This window comes from Rana temporaria, chromosome 2 (assembly GCF_905171775.1).
Source record: "Rana temporaria chromosome 2, aRanTem1.1, whole genome shotgun sequence".
Taxonomy (NCBI): domain Eukaryota; kingdom Metazoa; phylum Chordata; class Amphibia; order Anura; family Ranidae; genus Rana; species Rana temporaria.
In genome coordinates this window covers 456628686-456652560 of record NC_053490.1, presented here as the reverse complement: position 1 = coordinate 456652560, position 23875 = coordinate 456628686, and the positions used below count along the sequence as shown (strand labels likewise).

The 23875-nt window shown below is 39.2% G+C and overlaps 1 protein-coding gene across 1 annotated transcript; it reads left to right on the top strand.

Moving 5' to 3' along the window:
• The first annotated feature begins 700 nt into the window (after window positions 1–700).
• Window positions 701–5085, top strand: ABHD15 (abhydrolase domain containing 15). Its single transcript, XM_040338556.1, has 2 exons — window positions 701–2036; window positions 4000–5085. The coding sequence occupies exons 1-2, from the start codon at window positions 1189–1191 to the stop codon at window positions 4523–4525; spliced, it is 1374 nt and encodes a 457-aa protein (XP_040194490.1). The 5' UTR covers window positions 701–1188; the 3' UTR covers window positions 4526–5085.
• The last annotated feature ends 18790 nt before the right edge of the window (window positions 5086–23875 follow it).

Below are 23875 nucleotides of genomic sequence, written 5' to 3'. Positions count from 1 at the left end.
TATCTCCACGAGCGCCGAGCTCGTCTCTCTGACTTCGTGTAAGTTTGGAGTATTGGTAATTATCTTTGGCTTTAAGTGACAGCTGGGAGGTAAGCTGACAAGATCACTTATGGTGTGGGCTGCATGCTGTTGTGGATTTGATCAAACTGCACATTTTCCACCCACGTGCATTTGGATTTTGTTTTCACTTTCAACCATCCACTTACTCCATTAATTTCACCTGGAACTGTTTTGTATTTACTTGGACTAATCCGGGACTTTTTGCATATCATATATATTTCATATATTTTTATCTTCATCACTTATATGGTTTTTTCACCGAAGCATTTTCACCATGGATTTTTAATACGGTCCAGTTAGGACTGTACTTATAGATTGTCACATAGGTCCCTTCCATTTTCTGTCTGCCTAGTTTTTCACTTCCCAAGTTCACACTACTTCACCCCTCCCCCCCTCCCCTTCCTTTTGCTCACTTATAACACTAGTTTAATTCACAGCGCAGACATATACACTTTTTAATCACTATTCACTGTCTGTATTGGACAGATTTTTTCTTTGTTTGCTGCAGTGCCCACACCCATTCCCTGGCCCCCCATCACCTCCCTCCTTTTCCCATTTATCCTACACAGCGCAGGAGTATCACCTAGTTCTAAATTGTCTGATATTGCCATAGCTTTCCTCCACATGAAAACAGCAAATGCAGACAAAACTCACATGCTGTTTAAACAGATCCAAATAAAAACTCTGCTGTTAAACATATTTGAACACTGTACAGCGGAAACCAAAGCCCTCATTAAAATGTGATCAGATCTTCCACACTTGTCTCTAGAGATTTTAAACATGCTTCTGTGATCCCAAAGAGAAGCAAATGAAGCACAGCTTACTGGACAGTAATGATTTTTCTTCATTAATAGGAAATCGTACCTTTCCCAATAGGTCAGAGCTCAGCAGAGCACTGGCACAGAGGATATAGCCGCAGGCTCTTTTTAAACATAAACATGAATCACTGTTCAAACATTCTGGCACATAATCAGTTCAACCTCTTCTAAATCCCAACACCAATTGTGAGCAAAACACTTAAATAAATAAAGCACTTGCTAAGTAAGGGAGATGGAAAAATGTTTGTGTTGATGAAAGGTTCAAGGACAACATATCAGAAACGATTACACATCTCTGAAGCCACAGAAAATGACTGCGGTATCAGCTTTGTGGCGTGCTTTTTCTTCTCTCCTAGGTTCTCTGCTTAGCATTTTTAGCAAAGTTCTATTAAGATATAAAAAGAAAAAAGCCGACGGTGAAAGAGAGGACTACCATGGAGTTGTATTTGGGAGTTTCCAGGATTACCTTCCTATAGGGTATGAACTGATATGCAAATCATCGGCTCTTGCCAATTGGTTTCTTAAAGATATCCAGCGTTTGCCACAACAAGAACCAATTCGCTGGTGGTGGAAGAGATGTCCACATCTTCAGACTCTTGTACAACACTTACTACCAGCCTACATCCCTCTGGAGTTATGCAGAGACCACTTACAGCTTGCAGATGGTGGACTTGTTGCTTTAGATTGGGTAGTGGGCCCAAGACAAATCTCAAGGATGAGAAGAGGCACAAATGCTACAGGCAACCCACCACTGCTCCTGGTCATTCCAAACCCCTTTGGAAAATTAACAAGGAACATTCAGAACCTTTGTTTTCAGGCTCTAGAAAAAGGGTACTACCCTGTTATATTTAACAGACGGGGCCAAAACGAATGCCCGTTAACAACCCTCAAGCTACAAGATTTTGGTGAACCGGGAGATCTGAAAGAAGCAGTTACTTATATTCGTTTTAGGCATCCAAGTTCCACCATCTTTGCAGTAAGTGAAGGCTTGGGGTCTGGACTTCTGCTGGCCTATTTAGGAGAATGCGGCTCATCTAGTTATTTGACAGCTGTAGCCTGCATTTCTCCAGTGTTTCGTTGCCAAGAATGGTTCGAGAACAAGCTCCCATGGCTGTATGAATGGGCTCTGCTTCTTTATCAGAAAACTATTCTCAGAAGGTAAGGCAAACCCAGTAAAGATAGTTTGCATGTTTGTTTTGATGACATTCATGGATGAATATGTTAACGTTTTAGGGCACTTTCTTATGAAAAAAAAAAAAAATGTTTTAGGGCACTAAAAATTAAAGCGGAGGTTCACCCTAAAAAACATCTATATACCATTACATCCAGCACACTTCCGACATCTACAGCATGCTTCTTTTTTTTTTTTTTTGCCGTACATACCGGTTTATTGTTATTTTTCCCCCAGCTTCCGGGTTCAGGCTCCCGCGAGAGCGGGCGTTCCTATTCAGAGGTTAGATGATTGACGTCTGGTGAAAAACTTCTCCTGGCGCATAAGGCACGTCACAAGTTTTCCGTAAGTAGCCGAACTGTGAGTCGGCTCTATATGGCGCCTGCGCAGTCAGCTCTACATGGCGGGCGCAGGCGCTGTATAGAGCCGATTTACAGGTCGGCTACTTACGGAAAACTGGTGAGGTGCCTTACGCGCCAGGGGAAGTTTTTCACCAGACGTCAATAATCTAACCTCTGAATAGGAACGCCCGCTCCCGCGGGAGCCAGAACCCAGAAAATAACAATAAAACGGTATGTACGGCAAAAAAAAAAACAGCATACTGTAGATGTCGGAAGTATGCTGGATGTAATGGTATATAATTGTTTTAGGGTGAACCTCCGCTTTAAGATAGTAAATCATCTTCGATTTTAAAATCAGAAATTCAAATGATATCTTGAAATACATGTGTAAGGGTGGGGGGCAGGCAGGGGACACTTCCTATTCCCCTCCTTGTTGGGCACCAATTGTGGGTCACAGGAGGCTTACCCCAGGGTGGGTTTTTCTAGCCTACACTAGGCACTTAACACAAAGTCATGACCTTACACATGTGGTTCCTTTAAATGGTACCGAACGCCATTTACATTAGCACACTGAATCGTCCTCCAGTCAGCTCTCACATCCCCGTGTTAATGCACACCTTTACTGTCACAGTTGCATTTATGAGGGACATGCATAGCCCTTTGCGCTCTCCACCTGTTCAGCGTATCACTCCCTCATTCCAGTAACGGTATGGGGTCCCACTATGGCTAGCGTGGACTCCATGCATGCACTTCATTAAACCTTTTTTGGCCACTAGCGAGGGTTAAAACCGCAACGCTAGCGGCCGAATATCGTGGTTGAAAGGGGCCTAACTTGGCCTGCCCCAGCATATTTGCATAGGATAATTGTCCATAATAATTGGCATTTTCAGGGAGTCCCAGCAATCTCCCTCAATAGCAGGAACTCTGACCTCAGCATGGTAATGCAGACTCTGGCAACAACAGGTCCATGAGACCAAGACTCAGACTTTCTTCTCTCTCCACCACTGGGTCATGATCTCTGTCCCTTTTATATGAAAAAAGACCGGGTGGGGGGGTACAGAAGAAATGCTGCCAAGAAAGACCCAGGAAACATAACCCCAACATTCCCAACCAGGGCAGTATTAACCACTACCTGCCTACACATGCAAAACATTTGCAAAGCTTACTTGTAGGTATCCTTTATTCATCCATGTACAGCTGGAGTGCACCAGGTTGCATCAACTAATTTGAGTAAAACTTTAGACTTGGTAATCCAAGTTATATTATATAACCTTACTTTCATGAAATGAGCTAAACAAATGTTCTATAAAAACAGATGATATGTTCAAATTTTGGATATTTGTTTTTGTGTTGAGATATTGATTAAAATCTTACTTTTCAAAAGGGGTATACTCATTTATGCCAAGCACTGTATATATAACATTGAAATAATCTTGATACCCTAAGACTGCTGTGAAAATGGTAAATAACTACAAGTTATTTTTCATAACGCACAAGGTTAGCATAGCACCAATATTACACTTGCCTTGGTACAAAAGTACCTACAAAAAGGTGAATACTACAAGATCATAATACATTTTCATTGACAAACCACATTTCCCCATTGCAGATACTTCACGGTTTTAGGAGAAATTCTACCAACTGGGAAATTATTTGACAGTCAGTCCCTCCAGGAACTACATGAGATTCTGCACTGTCAACGCAAGACTAAGAAGTTAAGCTGGGACGATTACTGGGAAGAAAATGATCCGCTCCGTGACGTGGATGAAGTTGCTGTCCCTGTCCTGTCTATCTGTAGCATTGACGATCCTATTCGAGGCCCACCAGAGTCTACTCTCCCCATTGAACTTTTCAGGACAAATCCTTATTTTCTGCTGCTGCTGACACATTATGGAGGCCACTGTGGCTTTCTTACAGATGCACCTGTAGCATGGAGTCATGAAGTTACATTAGATTACTTTAGGTCAGTGACAGAATTTTTTAGAACTGAAGAAAAAACAAAATGGTTGGCCAACCGGAGGAACTCCAATATGATGAGCAGGCGAAGAAGACCAACCTTGCAAAGACGGGAGCTCTCTGCTTATAGGGACCTGGAAGAAAAGATTTTTAGCTGGAAAAGATCATACACCAGGTAACCCTCTCTGAAATGGGCCAAATAAGTTTCATAAAAAAATAAAATTCACATAACACATGAAGAAACTGTTTTGCGCAAACAATTGTTCTCTAAACTGTTCAAAACCGCTCCAAATCTGCAAAAAAATATATTACTTATATTTTTTAATGTATATAAACATGATGGTAGCTTTATATGGGACAAATGTCACAGGGGAGTTTTATTGCAACGTGAGCAACTGTAGGCAAAGAACTTTTGGTCCCCTCGTACATGTGCTGCGAGAAAATTCCAAAAAAAGAAAAAAATTTTTTTTTAAATGTCCCAAAATAGTACATAGGAGAATTCGGCTGTAACTTAATTTTTAAATTATAAATACATTTTTTTTTTTTCTTGATAAATAAAAATTCTTTCACCCCCCTCTTAAAATTCCCTTGTATATAATAGGATGACTACTGCTGTTTGACAAACTTTACAAACTGGCTCTCATATATTCTCAGTACAGGTTTTCCAATCAGCCGTCACTGTAAGGAAAGTGATTAAACAAAAACCTGTTAGGATAGGATTATGGATGCTTTGATTACCAACTTAAAAAACCATCACGAACCATCTAATCGCAGTTTCACCCCTACCCATCGTGATACCTATGTTGAACGGGATTTTCACGAGGACCAAGTTACAAATGTAAGGGGTTCCGATCTAAGAGAGGTACCCGAGGGGGCAAGAGAGTTCAGAAGCGGAAAACGAAGACGAACATAAAAGGACAAGGGGTTTTTAATCTGAGTACTAAAGTTTTCACACAGGATGAATTATCTGTCTTGGATAAGGGCCTCAAATTTGCCCCTCCGAAACGTTTAGACAAATTTGGGACTTTCATTGACATCCAAAAATACATCCGTAAAATTAACATACAAAGATACCTAATTACTAACCCCATCATAAATGAACCTAGAGCGGCTACCTCTGGCACAGTACATTCAGGGTTGAGGAACCCTTCATTGTTTAATCCATCTGTTCCAGCCGCAGCCGCAGTTAATATTTTCAAAGATCTTGTTTTGAAAGATCTAGCAGAGATACCAGATAGACGTAATTCTAATCATCCGATGTCTAGTGTCGGTTTTAAATCCCTATGTCAAAACAAGGACATTATTATCCGTCCCGCGGACAAAGGGGGTGGCATAGTCATCCTCGATAAATCCGACTATGAAACCGAGATGTTCCGATTATTGGATGAGCCCAATACTTATTCCAAATTGGCCGCCAATCCTACATCCCGGTTTAAAGCAGAGCTACAAACACTAGTAGATAGTGGTTTTGAAAGAAAGATTTTAAATTTAAAAGAAAAGAAATATTTAGTTCCCACGGTCCCTAGGATACCGACCATATATTATCTTCCTAAGGTCCATAAAGACCCTGTACACCCACCTGGTCGACCCATTTTAAGTGGGATCGACTCTGTTACTTCCAGGGTGGGTCGTTACATTGACAATTATTTACAACCCTTGGTACAACGCACTCCCTCCTATCTTCGAGATACAAGGGCAACCATAAACAAATTGGACAGTGTTGAAATAAAGGGTAATTATATTATGGTGACAGCTGATGTAGCGTCACTTTATACGTGCATCCCTCATGATACAGGTTTTGAAGCCGTACATTATTTTTTAAAGAAAGATCAGACATTAGCCACATTCCAGACAGATTATATCATGGAATTGTTAAAATTTGCCACCAAACATAGTTATTTTTGGTTTAATGAACAATTTTATTTACAACAAAGAGGCGTGGCTATGGGGGCTAAATACGCCCCAAGCCTCGCTAATTTGTTCATGGCCAAATGGGAGGAGGATGTCGTCTATGCCTATAATACCACTTCACTGGTGTTCTGGGCGAGGTATATTGACGACATCCTCCTCCTATGGGATGGCAGCTTGGAAACACTAGAGATTTTTATGAGTCATTTGAACAACAATGACCGGGGGATTTCTCTTACCCATACTGCCAGCTCAAATACTATTCAATTTCTAGATCTGGAGATCAACATTGTAAACAACCGGTTTCAGTTTAAAACATTTTTCAAAAAAACTGACCGTAACAGCTTCATTTCAATTGATAGCTGCCATCATCCGTCATGGCTGAACTCTATACCCCGAAGTCAGTTCCTCAGGTTGAGAAGGAACTGTACAGATTTAGACACTTTTTCTACACAGGCTAACATCCTCAAACACAGGTTCATTGATAAAGGATATGATCCTGCCAACATAGAACTGGCTCTTAAATCTTCGCTTGAAGTAGATAGAAGTTCCCTACTGGAGGTCAAACCAAAAAGAGAACAAGATGAGAGTTTCAAATGGGCATTGCTCACGTCTTTCTCCATGCAACATAAACTGGTCAAATCCATTGTTTCCAAACATTGGAACATATTGAGAAATGACCGAGTTTTGGGGTCCGTTCTACCCGAACGAGCCAAAGTTATATTCAGGGGTGCACCGTCACTCCAAAGTAAAATAGCCCCGAATATTATCAACCCCCCTATACGTCCTTCTTTCTTTTTCCAGTTAGTTGGTTACCATCCTTGTAAGAGGTGCACGGTATGTAGGTATAACATCTCAGGCAGGACTAAGAACCTTGAGTTTCGGTCCACAACAACCGGGAAAGTTTACCCTATTAAACAGTTTTGTACCTGTTCAACTAAGTACGTTGTGTACCTCATCACTTGTCCGTGTGGCCAGCAATACGTTGGCCGCACTATCCGGAAATTCTCTGTAAGAGTTGCTGAGCATATAGCCCTTATTTTAGCCGGTGACATTTACCATACTGTACCCAGGCATTACAAAAAACATCATGCCCAGAACCCCACTGGCACACAATTTCTCATTATAGATCAATTTGTGGCGCCATGGAGAGGTAGTCCAAAAACCCGTGGGGTGTCTCAACTCGAAACTTTCTGGATATACGAATTGGGCACACACACACCATTGGGCCTTAATGTAGAGTGGGACATCAACTCTTTCATTAACAAATCCTAGGAAATACACAGATGTCCCTATCTACCATTCATTTACTGCTTTATAATTTTTTAATACATCAGTTCCATTTGAGACATATTATTATGTCCATATAGTATGTTCCCATGAGACAATATTTATTTCTTTTCTTTCATTCACACTTGTTTTATCAGTGTTTTAGATTTTTATGTATACTTTTAACAGTATGTATTGTATTAATCTCAATATGTTCATAGATATTATCGTTCAATTTTATAGTTTGCCTAGGGGATTGTTCAGGGGAGTGTCATTTCCTGGGCCTTGTAGTTTTACACGCTCAGACATGAAATTTTCCAATTGGACATAGACCCAATGGATTGGGGAAATTCAATGTTCATTTTCTCCCTTTTTATAACATATCCCCTATATGTTTTACACTATTTTTTCTAGGGGTCATTAGTCATGCCTTTACAAATGTGGATGCTTATTGACATTCATAGCCAATATACAATTTCCCATTGGTATTCTGGCCTCTCAATGTGACTCCTATTATGGAATAAATGAGTCACTTCTACAATTTTTATGTATGTAAATAAATATACACATTTTTATTCCAACACACTTTACTGTCTTAGTGATAGTTTAATTTCATGTCACTTCTGCGTTTATTCCCTGTTTTATCGTATATACATTATCTGTGGCTGCCCGGGCTGTTTGTTTGTTTCCGTATCCCGGAACGCACAGTGGAGCGCAGCGCACTGTATCCAGTCTAACGTGGAGCGCAACGCACGTATACGCGCACACGCATGCACGCATTATGAACCAGTGAGAACACGCCCATCACATACGTCACTCTATCGGGTTGTGTAACGCTGAGCGAATGAGCAGAACGGCGCGTCGTATGACGGTTTGTTTATGCGCCTTCGTTCAGCGTGGTCACGTGACCCAAATGCCGGCTGGATGTGTAACAGCGATCGAATCAACTATTGATCCACGTCCCTCACATAGTGACCTTGACTGATCCCATTGGCCCCGATCTCCAGCCTGGATTCACATGCGATCATATTATGTGATTCCACTACACCGGATTAATATGGACTGTTTGTCTTAATTTTCAAACAGACCAGGTTAGTGCATTTTAATTAACAAATTGGTCTCAAATAACATTAATATTCATTGCAATACAGAATCTATATGTTTTGTTTATTACACACTCAAACAATATACGATTACTGAGGCGACCCGGAAGTGCATTCCCATTGGATGATCCCCTAGGGGTGTGTTTCCAAGGAGGTCAGATTTCAAATTTAAGCATGGCGGCATCAGTAGGGTTTCACCCCAGACGATGCTAGTTGTAGCGAAACATGTCGGGACTCTACTGCTGCCATGCACTTTACAAACATTGATGTCCTTTTTTTATCCACTAAATTGTAAGTGTTTTTAACCGATAAATAAACGTTTCTGTTTTTACGGTATCACGCTATGTGCCTTTCGTTTTCCTCCACATAATTTGGGCAAGCTCTTCCCACTGTATGAGCCATCTCCTAGCTGAGGTATCCTCTTCACCTGATACCAAGCGAAGATCCTATCGCTGTTTGTTGTCCGTTTGCATTGGTGTGTTCCTGTACCATCTCATCTGCACTGCTTACAAGCCTATTTGACCCTTTGGGTATAAGCTCACTTGGGTCCACCGCATCCGGTAAGCCTCCTGTTGGTGGCGGGTGTTATCACTATCATCACATTCCAATAGAATCACCGTGGGTGTCTTGTCACTATGATCTCTCATTGATGATTTCAAATTTTTTCCACGTTTATGTATATGGACTTTAATTTTCACGTATAATTTTGTGGACTCATGCATATATAGTCATTGCCTTTTCAATAAGGTCTATAGTGCTTTCACCATAATATTTGATACCACTTTTTATTTTATGGATTCATTTTTTTACATTCATACTAGTGAATGTTGAACATAGACATCACGGTCTTTTTACTATTTATTTTCAGCGCTGCATTTTTTTGTATTTTGTCTGTATTTCTTTCCTTGGTTTCACTGGATTGTATGTAGCTGCTTGTTACCCTGATAGCGCAGATTTATTTTTTATTTTTATTTTTTTTTTGATTACCAACTTACCTGGCAAGTGAGTAAAACATTGACCTAAACACAAACATGCAGCCAATGTCATCAAAAAAATCTAAACTACTGTCCTCTAATCCAGGATTAAAAAGTCTCAAAAGTGTACTATTCAAAACCAAAAGTAGCAATAGTTAAGTTCTTTAATTCTATTCTTATTGGTTAAGCTTTAAGTGAACCTATACAAGTAGAATTATGGAAGCTGACATTGCTGACTATTGTAGATTACAGGGTTTGTCACCATTCTCAGTGAGTCACCGAGAAGGGAAAATGAATTACAAAGAGGGTAAGAAAGGATAACAAGGATGGCACTGGAGTTTGCCTTTTGTAAAATAGTCTTCAGCGACTGCCACTAGGAAACTTAACATATACAGAAAAGGAAAAAAATATTGCTGATTTTGTATGTTTGCCCACTGACAAATAAATGATCACTCTATAAATTTTAAAAGTGAGAGACAGAACAAAAAAATCCAGAAACACACATTTCAAAAAAGTTATAAATTGATTTGCATTTTATTGAGTGAAAAAAGTATTTGATCCCCTGTCAATCAGCAAGATTTCTGGCTCCCAGGGAGTGCTCCTAATCTCAGCTTGTTACTTGTATAAAAGACACCCGTCCACAGAAGCAATTCGATTTCAATCTCTCCATCATGACCAAGACCAAAGATGTCAGGGACAAGATTGTAGACCTTTATTTTTGCTTTATAAATGAAGCGCATTTTTCTTACCGTATTTGCAGGCGTAAAAGACGACCCCCTAATTTGCCAGGAAAAAAAAAAAACGCTGATCGCCGCCATTACTAGTAAAAAATAAAAGTGCCATAAAACGAACCCCTATTTTGTAAACGCTATAACTTTTGCGCAAACCAAACGTTTATTGCGATTTTTTTTTACAAAAAATATGTAGAATACGTATCGGCCTAAACTGATATATTATACTATATATTTTTGGGGGATATTATGGTAAAAAGTAAAAAATATTATTTTTTTTCAAAATTGTCGCTCTATTTTTGTTCATAGCACAAAAACTAAAAAACCGCAGAGGTGATCAAATACCACCAAAAGAAAGCTCTATTTGTGGGGAAAAAAAGGACGCCAATTTTGTTTGGGAGCCACGTCGCATGACCGCGCAATTGTCAGTTAAGGCGACGCAGTGCCGAATCGCAAAAAGTGCTCTGGTCTTTGACCAGCAATATGGTCCGGGGGTTAAGTGGTTAAAAAGGCGACACTAATATATGGGAGATAGACTCATTACATGCAACGCAAGATAGTTCAAGCTGTGATTTGTCATAAGGCTTACAGCTCATGAAAACCCCAAATCCACAATCTCAGAAAATTTGAATATTGTGAAAAGGTGCCATATTCTAGGCTCAAAGTGTCCCACTCGAATCAGCTAATTAAGCCATAACACCTGCAAAGGGTTCCTGAGCCTTTAAAATGGTCTCTCAGTCTGGTTCAGTAGGAATCACAAGCATGGGAAAGACTTCTGAGCTGACAGTTGTGCAGAAAACCATCATTGACACCCTCCATAAGGAAGGAAAGCCTCAAAAAGGTAATTGCAAAAGAAGTTGGATGTTCCCAAAGTGCTGTATCAAAGCACATTAATAGAAAGTTATGTGGAAGGGAAAAGTGTGGAAGAAAAAAGGTGCACAAGCAGCAGGCATAACCGCAGCCTGGAGAGGATTGTCAGGAAAAGGCCATTCAATAGTGTTGGGGACTTTCACAAGGAGTGGACTGAGGCTGGAGTCAGTGCATCAAGAGCCACCACACACAGAAGGACCCTGGACATGGGCTTCAAATGTCGTATTCCTCTTGTCAAACCACTCCTGAACAGACTTGCCCTACCTGGGCTAAAGAAAAACAGACCTGGTCTGTTGCTCAGTGGTCCAAAGTCCTCTTTTCTGATGAGAGCAAATTTTGCATCTCATTTGGAAACCAAGGACCCAGAGTATGGAGAAAGAATGGGAGAGGCACACACTGCAATATGCTTAAAGTCCAGTGTAAAGTTTCCACAGTCTGTTGACTTGGAGAGCCATGTCATCTACTGGTGTTGGTCCAATGTGCTTCATTAAGTCCAGGGTCATCGCAGTCGTCTACCAGGAGATTTTGGATCACTTAATACTTCCTTCCGTAGACCAGCTCTATGGGGATGCTGACTTCATTTTCCAGCAGGACTTGGCACCTGCACACACTGGCAAACGCACCAAAACCTGGTTCAATGACCGTACTGTGGGATTACTGTGCTTGATTGGCCAGCAAACTCGCCTGACCTGAAGCCCATAGAGAATCTATGGGTCATTGCCAAGAGAAAGATGAGACATGAGACCGAACAATGCAGAAGGCCACTATTGAAGCATCCTGGTCTACCATAACACCTCAGCAGTGCCACAGGCTGATAGCTTCCATGCCACCTCAGCAGTGCCACAGGCTGATCGCTTGCATGCCACGCCGCATTGAGGCAGTAATTGCTGCAAAAGGGGCCCAAACCAAGTACTGAGTACATATGCATGCTTCTACTTTTCAGGAGGTCCGATATTGTTCTATGTACAATCCTTGTTTTATTGATTGCATGTAATATTCACATTTTCTGAGATTGTGGATTTGGGGTTTTCATTAGCTGTAAACCATAATCACAATTATGACAAATCGTGGCTTTAACTATCTGGCTTTACATGTAATGAGTCCATCTCTTATATTAGTTTCACCTTTTAAGTTGCATTAGTGAACTAAATTAAACTTTTGCACGTTATTCAAATTTTTCGAGTTTCACCTGTACTCATGTATCCTAGACCTCTTCTGCAGTGGGCACAGCCACCTCCTGATAGCATGGCAACTGGCCAACATAAATGCCCGACGATGGATGGGCCCAAATCTAGGTATTGATCCCCTGCAAGTGTGCGATATAAACACCATCCCGCTAACAGCTGGGGGGAAAAAAAAAAACCTCCACACATGATGGGTCATATGAGGACAAAAAAGGAACAAGTCCTCTGGCTCAGCCTAAAAATGTATGGGAGTGAGGTCCTATAGGGTAGGAGCGAGGGAGGAGCCAACTAAACACATGCTGCCATGAAGTCTGCCCAGGAAATCTCAGACTGAAATTGCCACCGCGCCAGCCAAATTACATTCTTACAAATAAGAGCATGAATATATACATTTACTCCAACACATGTAAACGTATTTCAAACCCCAATATTGTAAAATACACAATTTTAAGATGCAAGAAAATAAAAGTAGCGAAGAAACTCTCAATGTGTACTAAAATTACTTTATTACAGTTGATTTTTTTTAAACATTTCCTTTGCTATGATACAAAGGATAATTACAAACAAAATATTACATAGGATTTCTCTCCTTTTCTGACAACTTGGTAACAGCTTTAAATGCACAATCTATACAATTAATACAGGTTATATAATATATTGTGAAACCAGAGGAATACCAGAATACTGACATTACACTGTACAAGAGACCTCACTGTACAAGACCCCAACAGGCAGTGGTGTGGATACACAGCACTGCAGATAAAATGCACACCCGCAGGAACTCATACCAGCAGAATATGGTGGAAAAGTGACTGGGAATGTCGTTGACCTATTTAGTTCCAGAAAGTTTTGCTGAAGACCTAATGCTATAAACAGAATCTTTCTGAAAAGAAAGAGACCCTCAGCTGTATTCCACATGGGGTGAACTTGCTAACTGCATATAAACCCATTTTATTCGTGCTGGTAATAAGGACAAGTGTATATAAAATGATTTAAAAGCAGCTGTTAAAATGTGTGCATGAGGTAACAAGAAACTGCTCTGAATGTTAAAAGTCAGACATTCCTGCAAGTGCTTGAAATGTTACCCATGTAGCAGACCAGTCCATGTCACAAAAGCCTGACTTAAAACATGGAGCAGGTCTGGTAATTATAAAAATAGAACTGTATTTTTTTTCCTGAAGGGAAATTCTGTGTCATGACTTACAATCACAGCCTTGAAAAAGGTTTTTGCTATGTGGAGAGGCAATAAGGCACGGCATTGGGGGTTATTGGTTATCCAGTGAACAAAGGTGTCATGCAGAGTGGTGACACTGCTCGCTAACTATACTGGCTGCAGTCATCTCATGAACGTCCACTGAAACACATTTGTCTCTTACACATTAGCTAGCAAATGTTATGATAGCACATGGTAGACTTTAAAGCAAGCGATGCTTACTTGTACGTAAGCAATCCTTGCATTTCAGCTACACAGAACAGATCCACTTTTTCAGGTATTTGCCAGGTAGACACTGCAGCAGTATCTGTTAAATATACCTGTGGCTTAGGCGCAATGCAGACAGCCACAGAGAGGAAAAAACTGTATTAAAAAAAAAAAAAAAGGTATCCCAACTTATAATTTCTGAAGCTCATCTGAATTCCCTGTTTGGTTGGGATCTATCACCTCCCTGTGGGGTTAATAGCAGGGCTACTTTTTAAAATGTAATGCGATACCCAATTTCGCTAGTAGATGTTGCTACAGGTGAAATTTCGCTGGGTACCTGCATAAGGAAGATGCTTCCAAGTTATTGTGCACTGGGGGGCTTCTGGATTGGCAGGAAATTTTGCAATTTTTTTAAGCAATCTCCTTTCATAAAATCTGTTGGCTCCTCCCCCACTAGTTCCTGTAACTCAAAAGGCGATATACGTGCAAAAATGGAGCGCAGCAAACAAATGTCTGCTCCCAAGTTTCAGCTGAATTTGCATCTTAGCCATTTAAAGCTGGATGAAATAAAGTACATTTAGTGTCATTTCTGACATTTCAAATGCTTGATGAAAGTTCACCGAATATGATTTTGGTAACAAATAAATCTTGGCACCTTTTGTTATCTTTCCCTGGTATCTGCGGGTGTGCATTCATATTCACGCTAATTAAAATGGCATTATTAACCAAAAATGTCTTCACTAAATAAAAGGGGGGAGATGCTTGTTTCTTTGTTTAGATGTTGCAGACAGTGGTAGTGTACAGAGTAAAGTGAATAAAAAAAAAAAAAATAATCAAACTTAAAAAATATATATTCTTTTAACTTCTACAAATAAATGTGCAAATAAAAAATTATGAAACATGCCGGGAGCAGGAAATGCAACAAGCATATATAATTAATTAACATGATAAACAGACTGTGGCTGGTTTGCAGTTTGATGCCGACAGAGGCGACAGGTATGCATTGCAAAGAAAATGGTTACATTTTAGATGTGCTTCATCCCCACAGTTTAGGCTACATTCACAATGGCAATTTAGTCTACTGCGAATTGTAGCGGCAGGAATCTTCCGATTCCTACTGCGGCTCTGAGCAGCTTGGTGAGGCCGCCGGTCCCGCTCACTACAAGGACAGATTGCTGACTGTGCAGACAGCTGCCAGTATTCTGTCATTATAGTGGACAGGGCCCGGCAGCCGCACCTAGCCGCTAAGGGACAAAGCGGAAAAGGAAGATTCCTGTGGCTACAATGCGCACCAGCCTAAATCACCAGAGTGAATGTAACCTTAGAGTCCTACAGCTACAAAAGTCATCAATGGCAAAGTAATACAGATTTTTTTTTAAGGGATGACCATTGTGATCAAAGCATAGTTTCTGTATTAGGAAAAGAGAAAGAATAAAGGCTGCTTGGATTCAGCTTCTTGCCTCCTAACATGAAAAAAAATGACTCAGGAACACTGACCTTCTGCATGGGTACATGTATTCTGTAAGCTTGGAAACTTTTTAAATTGTCACAAATCAAAAGGGGACTGCATAAACCTTAAAGTAACATTCTACTTTAACTTCATGAGCAGGATAGGAAAAGATGAATGGCAAGCGATACTAATAACTTCCATTTGCAGCAGATTAGCTCTTAAAAAAAAAAGCACATAGCATTTTAATTTGCGCATGCATAATAGTCCCATTAAATTAAGTAATACTGCACAGCGCAGGTATGCATTATCTCTGAATTGCCTTTCTATTTGGAAAGGTTCACCAACTTACTTTTCATAATGGACAAAGAATAAAACTGCATTTTATAAAAATAAAAATGCAACAACATAAATCACGATTGTGTGTTACCGCATATGCATAGTTGTGAAAAAGTTCTAAAGTTGCACTACACTTTGTGCGTCTTAGGAACACATGGCCAGCAGAGAACAGGATTATTTTTACACTAAAAAGCAGCAGAAAAATCCCCTCTATTTTTATCTACTATTGGACCTTTAAAGTTAAGACAGTATGCGGTCAAAGTGCCAAAATTGCCTTTAATGTCTGACACCCTACACTCTCCTCTTACAGGACATAAATATATTAGAGTGGCTTATAAAAATATTCAAATAAAAAAAGGCAGCCACTCCCTGGAGCCTGAGTTTAGGATTCACCTTCAAGCTATTCAACTTACCACTGATGGATAATGCACCGCAATGACCTACCTACAAAGCCAAATCAGAAAGATCTTCAATTTACGTAGATATAGGTAAATCTAAAGCAGATTGTACAATTGCACGACCATGTACAACCATGTAGAACAAACTATTTTACCAACTGACTTCCCCCCCCCCCTGCAGAAAAAGGTGAGGATGAATTCATTGCAATGTATTCCTGGTGCATCTGTCAGCAAATTGGGCAAATTTCGCCAGAGATGAGAAATAAAAAAAAAAAACCTCTGAAAAAAAGGTCTGTGAGGGGAGGCTGTATTCAGTAGACAATGTTAGACATTTGTTAATATATATGTTAGACAATTCAAACGTCGTGTTTTTTTTTTTTTCTCTGCCAATCTTTTTTTTCCCCCTACACAATACAAGCAAGCGATTTTAAAATGTACAATATACACAAACCTACCCCTTTCCCCACCTCAGCTTTTGATATTGAACTCTTCACAAGCTCGATGCCACACAAATTTGGACTAGGCCGGTCCAGCGATAAATGTCTGTTATATGGCTGGCTGAAATGGGCACAGGGATCTCTTATAAATAGAATTCTCTCTCATGTTTAGCAACTTAAAAGTGTTAATAAAAAAGGCTCTAGCATTTACAATTTATTAAGTCAATATATCTTTGTGTATTTATGCACTAAATATTTTTTTTCTTAACATCGATTATTTACACCAGTGTCTTTGCTGCTCTCTCACCACCCACATATTCAACAGAAAAAATAATTCCTGCTGGGGAACTGGTGAAAGACCAAAAAAAAAAGAAAAAGAAAAAAAAAAAGAAGTGTGGTACTAAAAACAAATAAAATGCGACTTTATAAAACAATGGTAAGCAACCTGGGGCTTTCTAGCCACCTAAGAACTACAGGTCTCAGGAGACCATTGCTAATGACATGCTTGCAGCTGTAAGTTCCTCTTATGGGTAACCTCAGGTTACCCCTATAGCAGTTTAAAACTTTCTCCATCTCAAAAATCCTCACACTTAAAGTTTTCTCTTAATCAAAAATACATTATAGCCTTTATTTTATAAATCACAGAGCAAAGTGCCTTGATGCAAAGCAGCCAATCAAAAGTCATCTTTCATTACCTCTATTACTCTGACCTGCTGAGTTCATATTGGCTCTTTAGAACTTCTGCAAAACATTGCTCTTTGAAAATAAATAAAGCCATTATAAAGCTGTCCTAAAAAAAAAAAAAATTTAAAGTAGAACTAAAAGGCATTTTTTTTTAGTTTTGGATAGCGTGGAGATGGATTAGAACACCTGTCATTTTTTATTGCGGTCTGTGCTGCCAATACGGAGATTCACCCCATTTGTCCCCTTTACAATTATGATTTAAAGTGAAAGTAAAAGATAATTCCACACTTTGGGTTGTCCCCTGAAAAGTAAGAGGAGAAAATCTCCTAATTGGGTCACTAGTTTTAGCGACATTGGGACCCCCAAGGGAATCCCTTAATTTGCAGGGATTTCCTCTCACTGCCTGTTTGGCTATGAGACAGGAAGTAAAGGGAAATCTCCCCAATGGGACACAGATGGCAAAAAATAAACTGGCAGGGGTTGCCATAATCCTCTTACTCTATCCAAAATGTAAAAGGTTTTGCCTATTGTTCTACTTTAAGAATTGCCTACCTCAAATTAACAGGTGGGAGAGCTGCAACCTATGCCGTCTCTCTCTTTTTTTTTTATATTACATAAAAACAAATCCCACAGAATCAACAGGAAGCATGTGGACAACCTCTTGAAATAGAGCATATGATTAGTAATTAAGACTGGTCTTGAAAAATTCTGTTTTCTTAACTTGGTAGATTAGTGTTGAATGGTATCAAGAGAATAGGAATGTTTTTTTCACTTCATACCACATACAATACGAATGGTGTGCACAGTTTAAACCAATACAAAAGAAACAAAACAAAAAACAACTCAAATTAATATAAAACTTCTGCATTTCTCAAACATGGCTTGATTCCTAGCTTTCAATGTAAGTAAAGTACCACATTTTTTTCTTACATTATCCTAGGATTAAAAAGTGCAACAATATTATCAAGCCAAATCATGCAAAAGCTGAATACAAGCTAGCCACTTCCCTAATGAGCACATTCACAAGCCGGGTCTAAACCCTCATTGCACACAGGACATTTTAAAGACAGCTTTTAGAGGCGTTGATAGGGTTGTTTTTTTTGGCCTCTAAACACCCTTCAATGTTAGCCTATGTGTCTATGCACAGGTAGGCTTTTACAAGTGTTTAGATGCAGGGCGTTTAGAGGCAGGAAAAAACCCTCAGACCTAAGGGCTTTCAGGAGAAGAGTGTTTTACCGCTAAAAATAGCTTGATGCGTGTAAACACATCTAAATGTGCATTAATGCTAGGCGTGTCAACCGCTTTAGCATTCATTCACTTCAATAACTAAAATGAATTATCATTCTGGCTAATGATTTTTTTTTTTTATTCAGTAATTCAATTAACACACAAACACTTGATGCGCTCAAATACACCTAAACGCGTTTGGAAAAACTTGGCTTTAGGCAGATTTTCTCCTGGCATTTACAAGAGCTGAGTAGGCGCCCAATGAGCATGGGGCCTAAATTGGCACACCTAGCAAAGGTAGGATAATGTGGTATCATTGGACATATATATTTGGTGGGATATCTGGTTGTTGGCACATGATTCATGTCTACCCCTGTGCAGTAATTATAATTTAGGGTCTAATCACACCTGTACATTTTTTTGCAGTTAAATGCATAAATTGTAATACATGAAGAAAGCAGAACACCAATATTTCCTATGTGGCTGTTTCTCATCTACGTACTCCATCAAAATTGTTTTTTAAAGTGAAACTATAAAGGGCCCCCTTCACACCTATGTGTGCGTATTACCACGTGTGCTGCAACAGGTGCGGCATAGTGAATTGGTCCTAAAGGCCTAGACTACCCAAACCAAATTTCTTCATATACTTGTGCTCCCAGCCATTTCCCCTGCAGCCACTAAAAAGTTTAAATAAGGGAGTCAAACAAACAATGCTTCACCATTATCCACAAACCACAGGAAATAAGAGCGAAACCCCCCTGAATAGCAGAGGATGATGGCTGAATCTGGAAAGGCAGGTGCATATGACTATCAGAGGCTTCAACTGATTTTAAAGAGGAACTCCAAGAAATAAAAAAACTGCTGGGTTACAAATCGTTACATTTCAGGAAGTGTATGTTACCGCCTTAATCTCTGCCTGTTATTTATAGATCTTTAATATGCATGTCAACTGTATAGCTCTCACCAATTCCGGTACTTCGACAGGAGACTTGTGGCTCTCCTACACAGCAGCCATCCTGTCATTTGCCTGCTCCTCCTCTTCTCAATCCCATTAAAAAAACAGAACCTGAGAATTGACAGGAAGAGAAGAAACACCAGTGCAGCTTATGTGGAGGAGAGCAGTAAGTCTTCAGTCAGAGAGCTAGAAGGATAAAAAAAAAAAAAAGCTATAATATAGGTGCTCAATGAAAGCCAAAATTGTAAACAGGCAGCATATACCTCCTGAGATTTACCCAATTGTGACCCAACACTTTTTTTTTATGTTTTTTCTTTTCCTTGAGTTCTTCTTGAAAATGTCAGGTGGATGTACAAAACATACCATGTTAAAAACAAATGTCAGAAGAGAGTGAAGTCTTATTTTTAGACCTCTTACTGTATTGAATAATTCTGTATGTGTAAAAACACTGCTTGGCATTATCGGATGTCCATCTATGGATGTGGTACGTTTAGTCAAACCATAGCTGCATAAAACTGATTTGCAGCTAGGTATAGATGTCTTATTCACCAATTCACTATTTTGCTAAAATAACCTTTAAAATCAGATAACTTCCTAACAGCTGTATGACTAATAGAGGCAGTCTTTGGTCAGCCAAGCAAAATAACCTTTTACCGGGATTAATGAAGCCCTGCAAAACTCAAACAAATCTAAAACTATAGCTACCAATAAATTAGAGGATATTGAAAATTTCTGTTTGGCAGCCACATTCACTATCCAGTGCAAAGGTCAAAAACAAAGCCAAAGCACTGGAATGTAGTCAGGCTTATTGCACTTATCCTACGTGGTTGGTTGAAAGTGGAAGATTTTCCCAGTGTATACAGTGGCAAGAAAAAGTATGTGAACCACTTGGCATGAATGTTCCTTCTACAGTAATTTGCCATAATGTGATCTAATCCTCATCTAGGTCACAATAATAGACAATGTGCTTAAGCTGATAACACTTAAACAATTATGTCTCATATTTCCATTGAACACACCCATTAACTTTTACAGGGCAAAGAAAAAATAAGTGAACTCAGACTGGAATGACTGCAAGAGAACTGTTGGCACCAGGCATTCTACAAATGTGTCTGAGCTGAAGCAGTTTTGCAAAGATAAAAGCTCGAAAATTCCTCCTGCAAGTCTGGTCTAGAGCTATTGAAAGCGCTTAAAGTAATTTCTGCCAAAGGAGGTTCGACCAGCTATTAATTCCATGGGTTCACTCACTTTTTCCTCCAGCATCGTGAAAAGTTTAATGGGTGTGTTGAATAAAGAAGAGAAATTAGAATGGACTGTTTTCAGTTTAAGCACATTGTGTTTGTCTATTGTGACTTAGATGAGAACAGTTAAATCCAAGGGATTCACATACTTTTTTTTTTGCCACTGTACATCTACTGGCACCCTAAATTTAGGGATGGCCAAATCAGATCAGGCAATGTGTTAAAACATTCTAAGTTAGGCTGGCCATAGATGGATTGAAGTTTGGCCAGTTCAGCAGGTAACGGCCAATATTCAAGCATTGTTTGGGCCCTGTCACCAAAAGTTGATCAACTTTTTGAACGTACACCTTGAAAAAACACTACAGCCTCTGTTCTGACAGCACCGGACCCTGCTGACAGAATGAAATGTCCCAGCGAGGAGAAAAGGGGGAAGTTGAATTTCTCCATTCACCTTGTTTGTGTGGACAGAGGAAATATTTTTTTTTCTCCATTCACGAACCGAAAAAAAAAAAAAAAAAACCCCATCTATGGCCAGCTTCAGATAAATACAGAACAGTAGCCCAGCTCAGTGTATTAGTACAATATGCAACATATATGTGTAAAGTGCAATAACCCATAGCAATCTAATAGATTTCAGTAAATAAGTAAAGGATGCTTTGTGACTGGTTATTATGGGCTCTGGCATTTTACAGTTTGCCTTATTCTGATCCATTTAAAAGCTTTGCCAGTCTGCCAAGCATAGACCTAAGGATTTATTGAAGGAGTCATTTTTTATCATGGTCTTTGTTCACTTCTAACAAAATATCAGGGTCAGGGGAATTTTTTTTTTTTTTTTTTAAGATTTAAATAAAAATGATTTTGCATATGCAAAAACCAGTAATGTGTGAACTACTGCTTTATTAAATCAGCTTTATTGTAAGGGGAATTAAACTTCAGATTTTTTTTCATCAGTGTTGCGCTATGCCAGAATAGACACCCTGCAGTAAATATAATCCTGAACGGTTTTTCACAAACTCGAGTGTGTCCCACACATTAGGGGTCCAGGTGGCAAATGGTGATAGCACAGTAGAGAAAGCACCAGCCCTATAAACGTTGCCAAGATTCTGGTGGCTTTATTCATGAATAAATGATGTTTTGACATCTCAAATCATTCCTGTAATCAGGCAGGTTATTCATATTTGCCAAGGAGAGAGCTTCTTTAACTTCTGGAGTGCTGGTGGCTCCTGTTCTCTCCTAGTGCATTAAAAGTTATTCATACACTAAGCCCACTTTAAGCAAATAGTAAATTTATAAACTTGGGTAAGGACATATATCCCAAGATGTAAATCAAATGTTTATCATGATTTTTCTGTGCAGATGAATATACAGGACAGATCCATTATGGCATGAACGCAGCTGTATACTGTAGTGCCACTTTGTTGCATGCACAATTTTTGGATCGTTGTAAAGTGCTGGGCCGCCCAATTAAATGAATGAATGGGCTGCCCTCATGCAATATGCGTTAACACGCACATTTTATGCACTGCACTGGACCAGGTTTGTGTGAATGGGCCCTGAAAAGCACCCACATACATCCAAAGCACTCTATTCACACATTCACTGTTCAGTTTACTTTAAGAACCCCTCAAATAAATTATGGCTATCAGCTCCCCAATTACCATGTTGGAACAACATCAGGAAAATTACTAAGGGTTCCACATTTGCTCAAGTCTGAAATAAAGGTAAAAAGCTAAAAACATGCCATCATATTGAGCAAACGGTGTGCAAACATTTACTAAAGCAAAGAGGTTAAGGGTTGAAGTACAAAACGTAAGCACTTTGTTGACAAATCAAATTCTGATAAGGGGTGGTTTAGGGAGCATTCTGTAAATATAAAAGATACTTTAAAAGGTGGCGCCCCTTTTTAAAGAAATAAGGCAGGCCATAGACGGTGCGAATTTCTTTCTTGAACCATGGGTTGCACAGGGGAATCCCTCCTGCCAAGACATTGTATTCGCCCCACAGGAAAAGCCATCCACACCAGGAGAAAACAGGTCGATCAACTTGGTACATTCAGCCTGCCCATATGCGGTATGCTTTTCAGCTGGTTCCTGCTGAACCAACTTGAAATTCGAACAGTCTATGGCTGGCCTAACTAGAGGTCTCTTTATTCTCTGGCAATGTGGCAGATTTGGATTGAGACAGTTAACATGTTACCCTTCCTTTAAAAGGACTGGTGTCATAAATTAAAAATTTCCACTTATGCCATAAAACAAAATTGGGTAAACAGAAAAAAATAAAATTATATATATATATATATATATATATATATATATATATATATATATATATATATATATATATATATATATATATATATATATATATATATATATACACACACACATATACTCAGACAATGCTGAGGCAGAAAATTTCTCACTTATGTAGAGCTGGAAAAAGTGACCAAGCAACTTCAAAAAACAAAGCAATTAAGATGGCATGAAAAAAAGTATTTGATCACAAGCTGAAATAATTAACAGATGCTCTTTCAAGGAAAAAAAAAACAAAAAACTTGCAAATCTTACTGCTCCCAGCTGAAAATGGGTTTTATACTTTAGTGAAAAGGGAAATCCAATACAGGATGTGTGTGCAAGATAAACATTTGTTGTTTAAACGTTCATTGAAATAAAATACTCTAGAGTTTTACTAATGCCTGCCAAAATTATTAACAATGATCCGGTAGCTAGTGTGTATGACACAGCCAGTTTTTTTTAATGTAGTGAATATATAAAAAAAAAGCAGCATACTAATATCAATAGAACGATACGTTCTGAACCTTAATTACCTCAATATTCTCCCAAATGGAAAAATATTGACTTACTCAAAACACTTTGTTCTGCTTTAATATGTAATGCTGCTTGTATAGAGGAAAATTTGTTCTAACTGAATTGCTAAAGCAGGACTATAAAGTGGTACAGCCAAACCCCATGCATACAAACAGCTATTGTGGACTAAGGTGTCATAGGACCTCAGGGCCCAAATTAAAAATAGCCCTTGCCACAAATCCACAGTTTTTACAATTGGTGGACCACTTTAACCCTTCAGGCCTTAGTGCAAATGCACAAGGGGACAAATATTGCATATTTCTATTTTCTACGTCCTGCGAACATACCCAGAACACGCATTCTGGCGCCCCATGCTTTCCATATCTGACTCGCCTGCATAATTTCAGATCTGTCCCCAAGTTCAGCAAGATTCGACTTCCTGCTATTGGCACTAACAATAGCACCTAAAGAATTAAGAAAGCATTGAACTAAAACAGCACAATTCTCAAATTTAAAAACATACTTGGCTCACATA

What these genes read in the sequence shown, in the direction of transcription:
- ABHD15 (XM_040338556.1), top strand. Translation starts at nt 1,189, where the DNA reads ATGACTGCGGTATCAGCTTTGTGGCGTGCTTTTTCTTCTCTCCTAGGT. An exon ending in CAGAAAACTATTCTCAGAAG is followed by an intron (nt 2,037 to 3,999) that starts GTAAGGCAAACC and finishes TCCCCATTGCAG; the next exon opens with ATACTTCACGGTTTTAGGAG.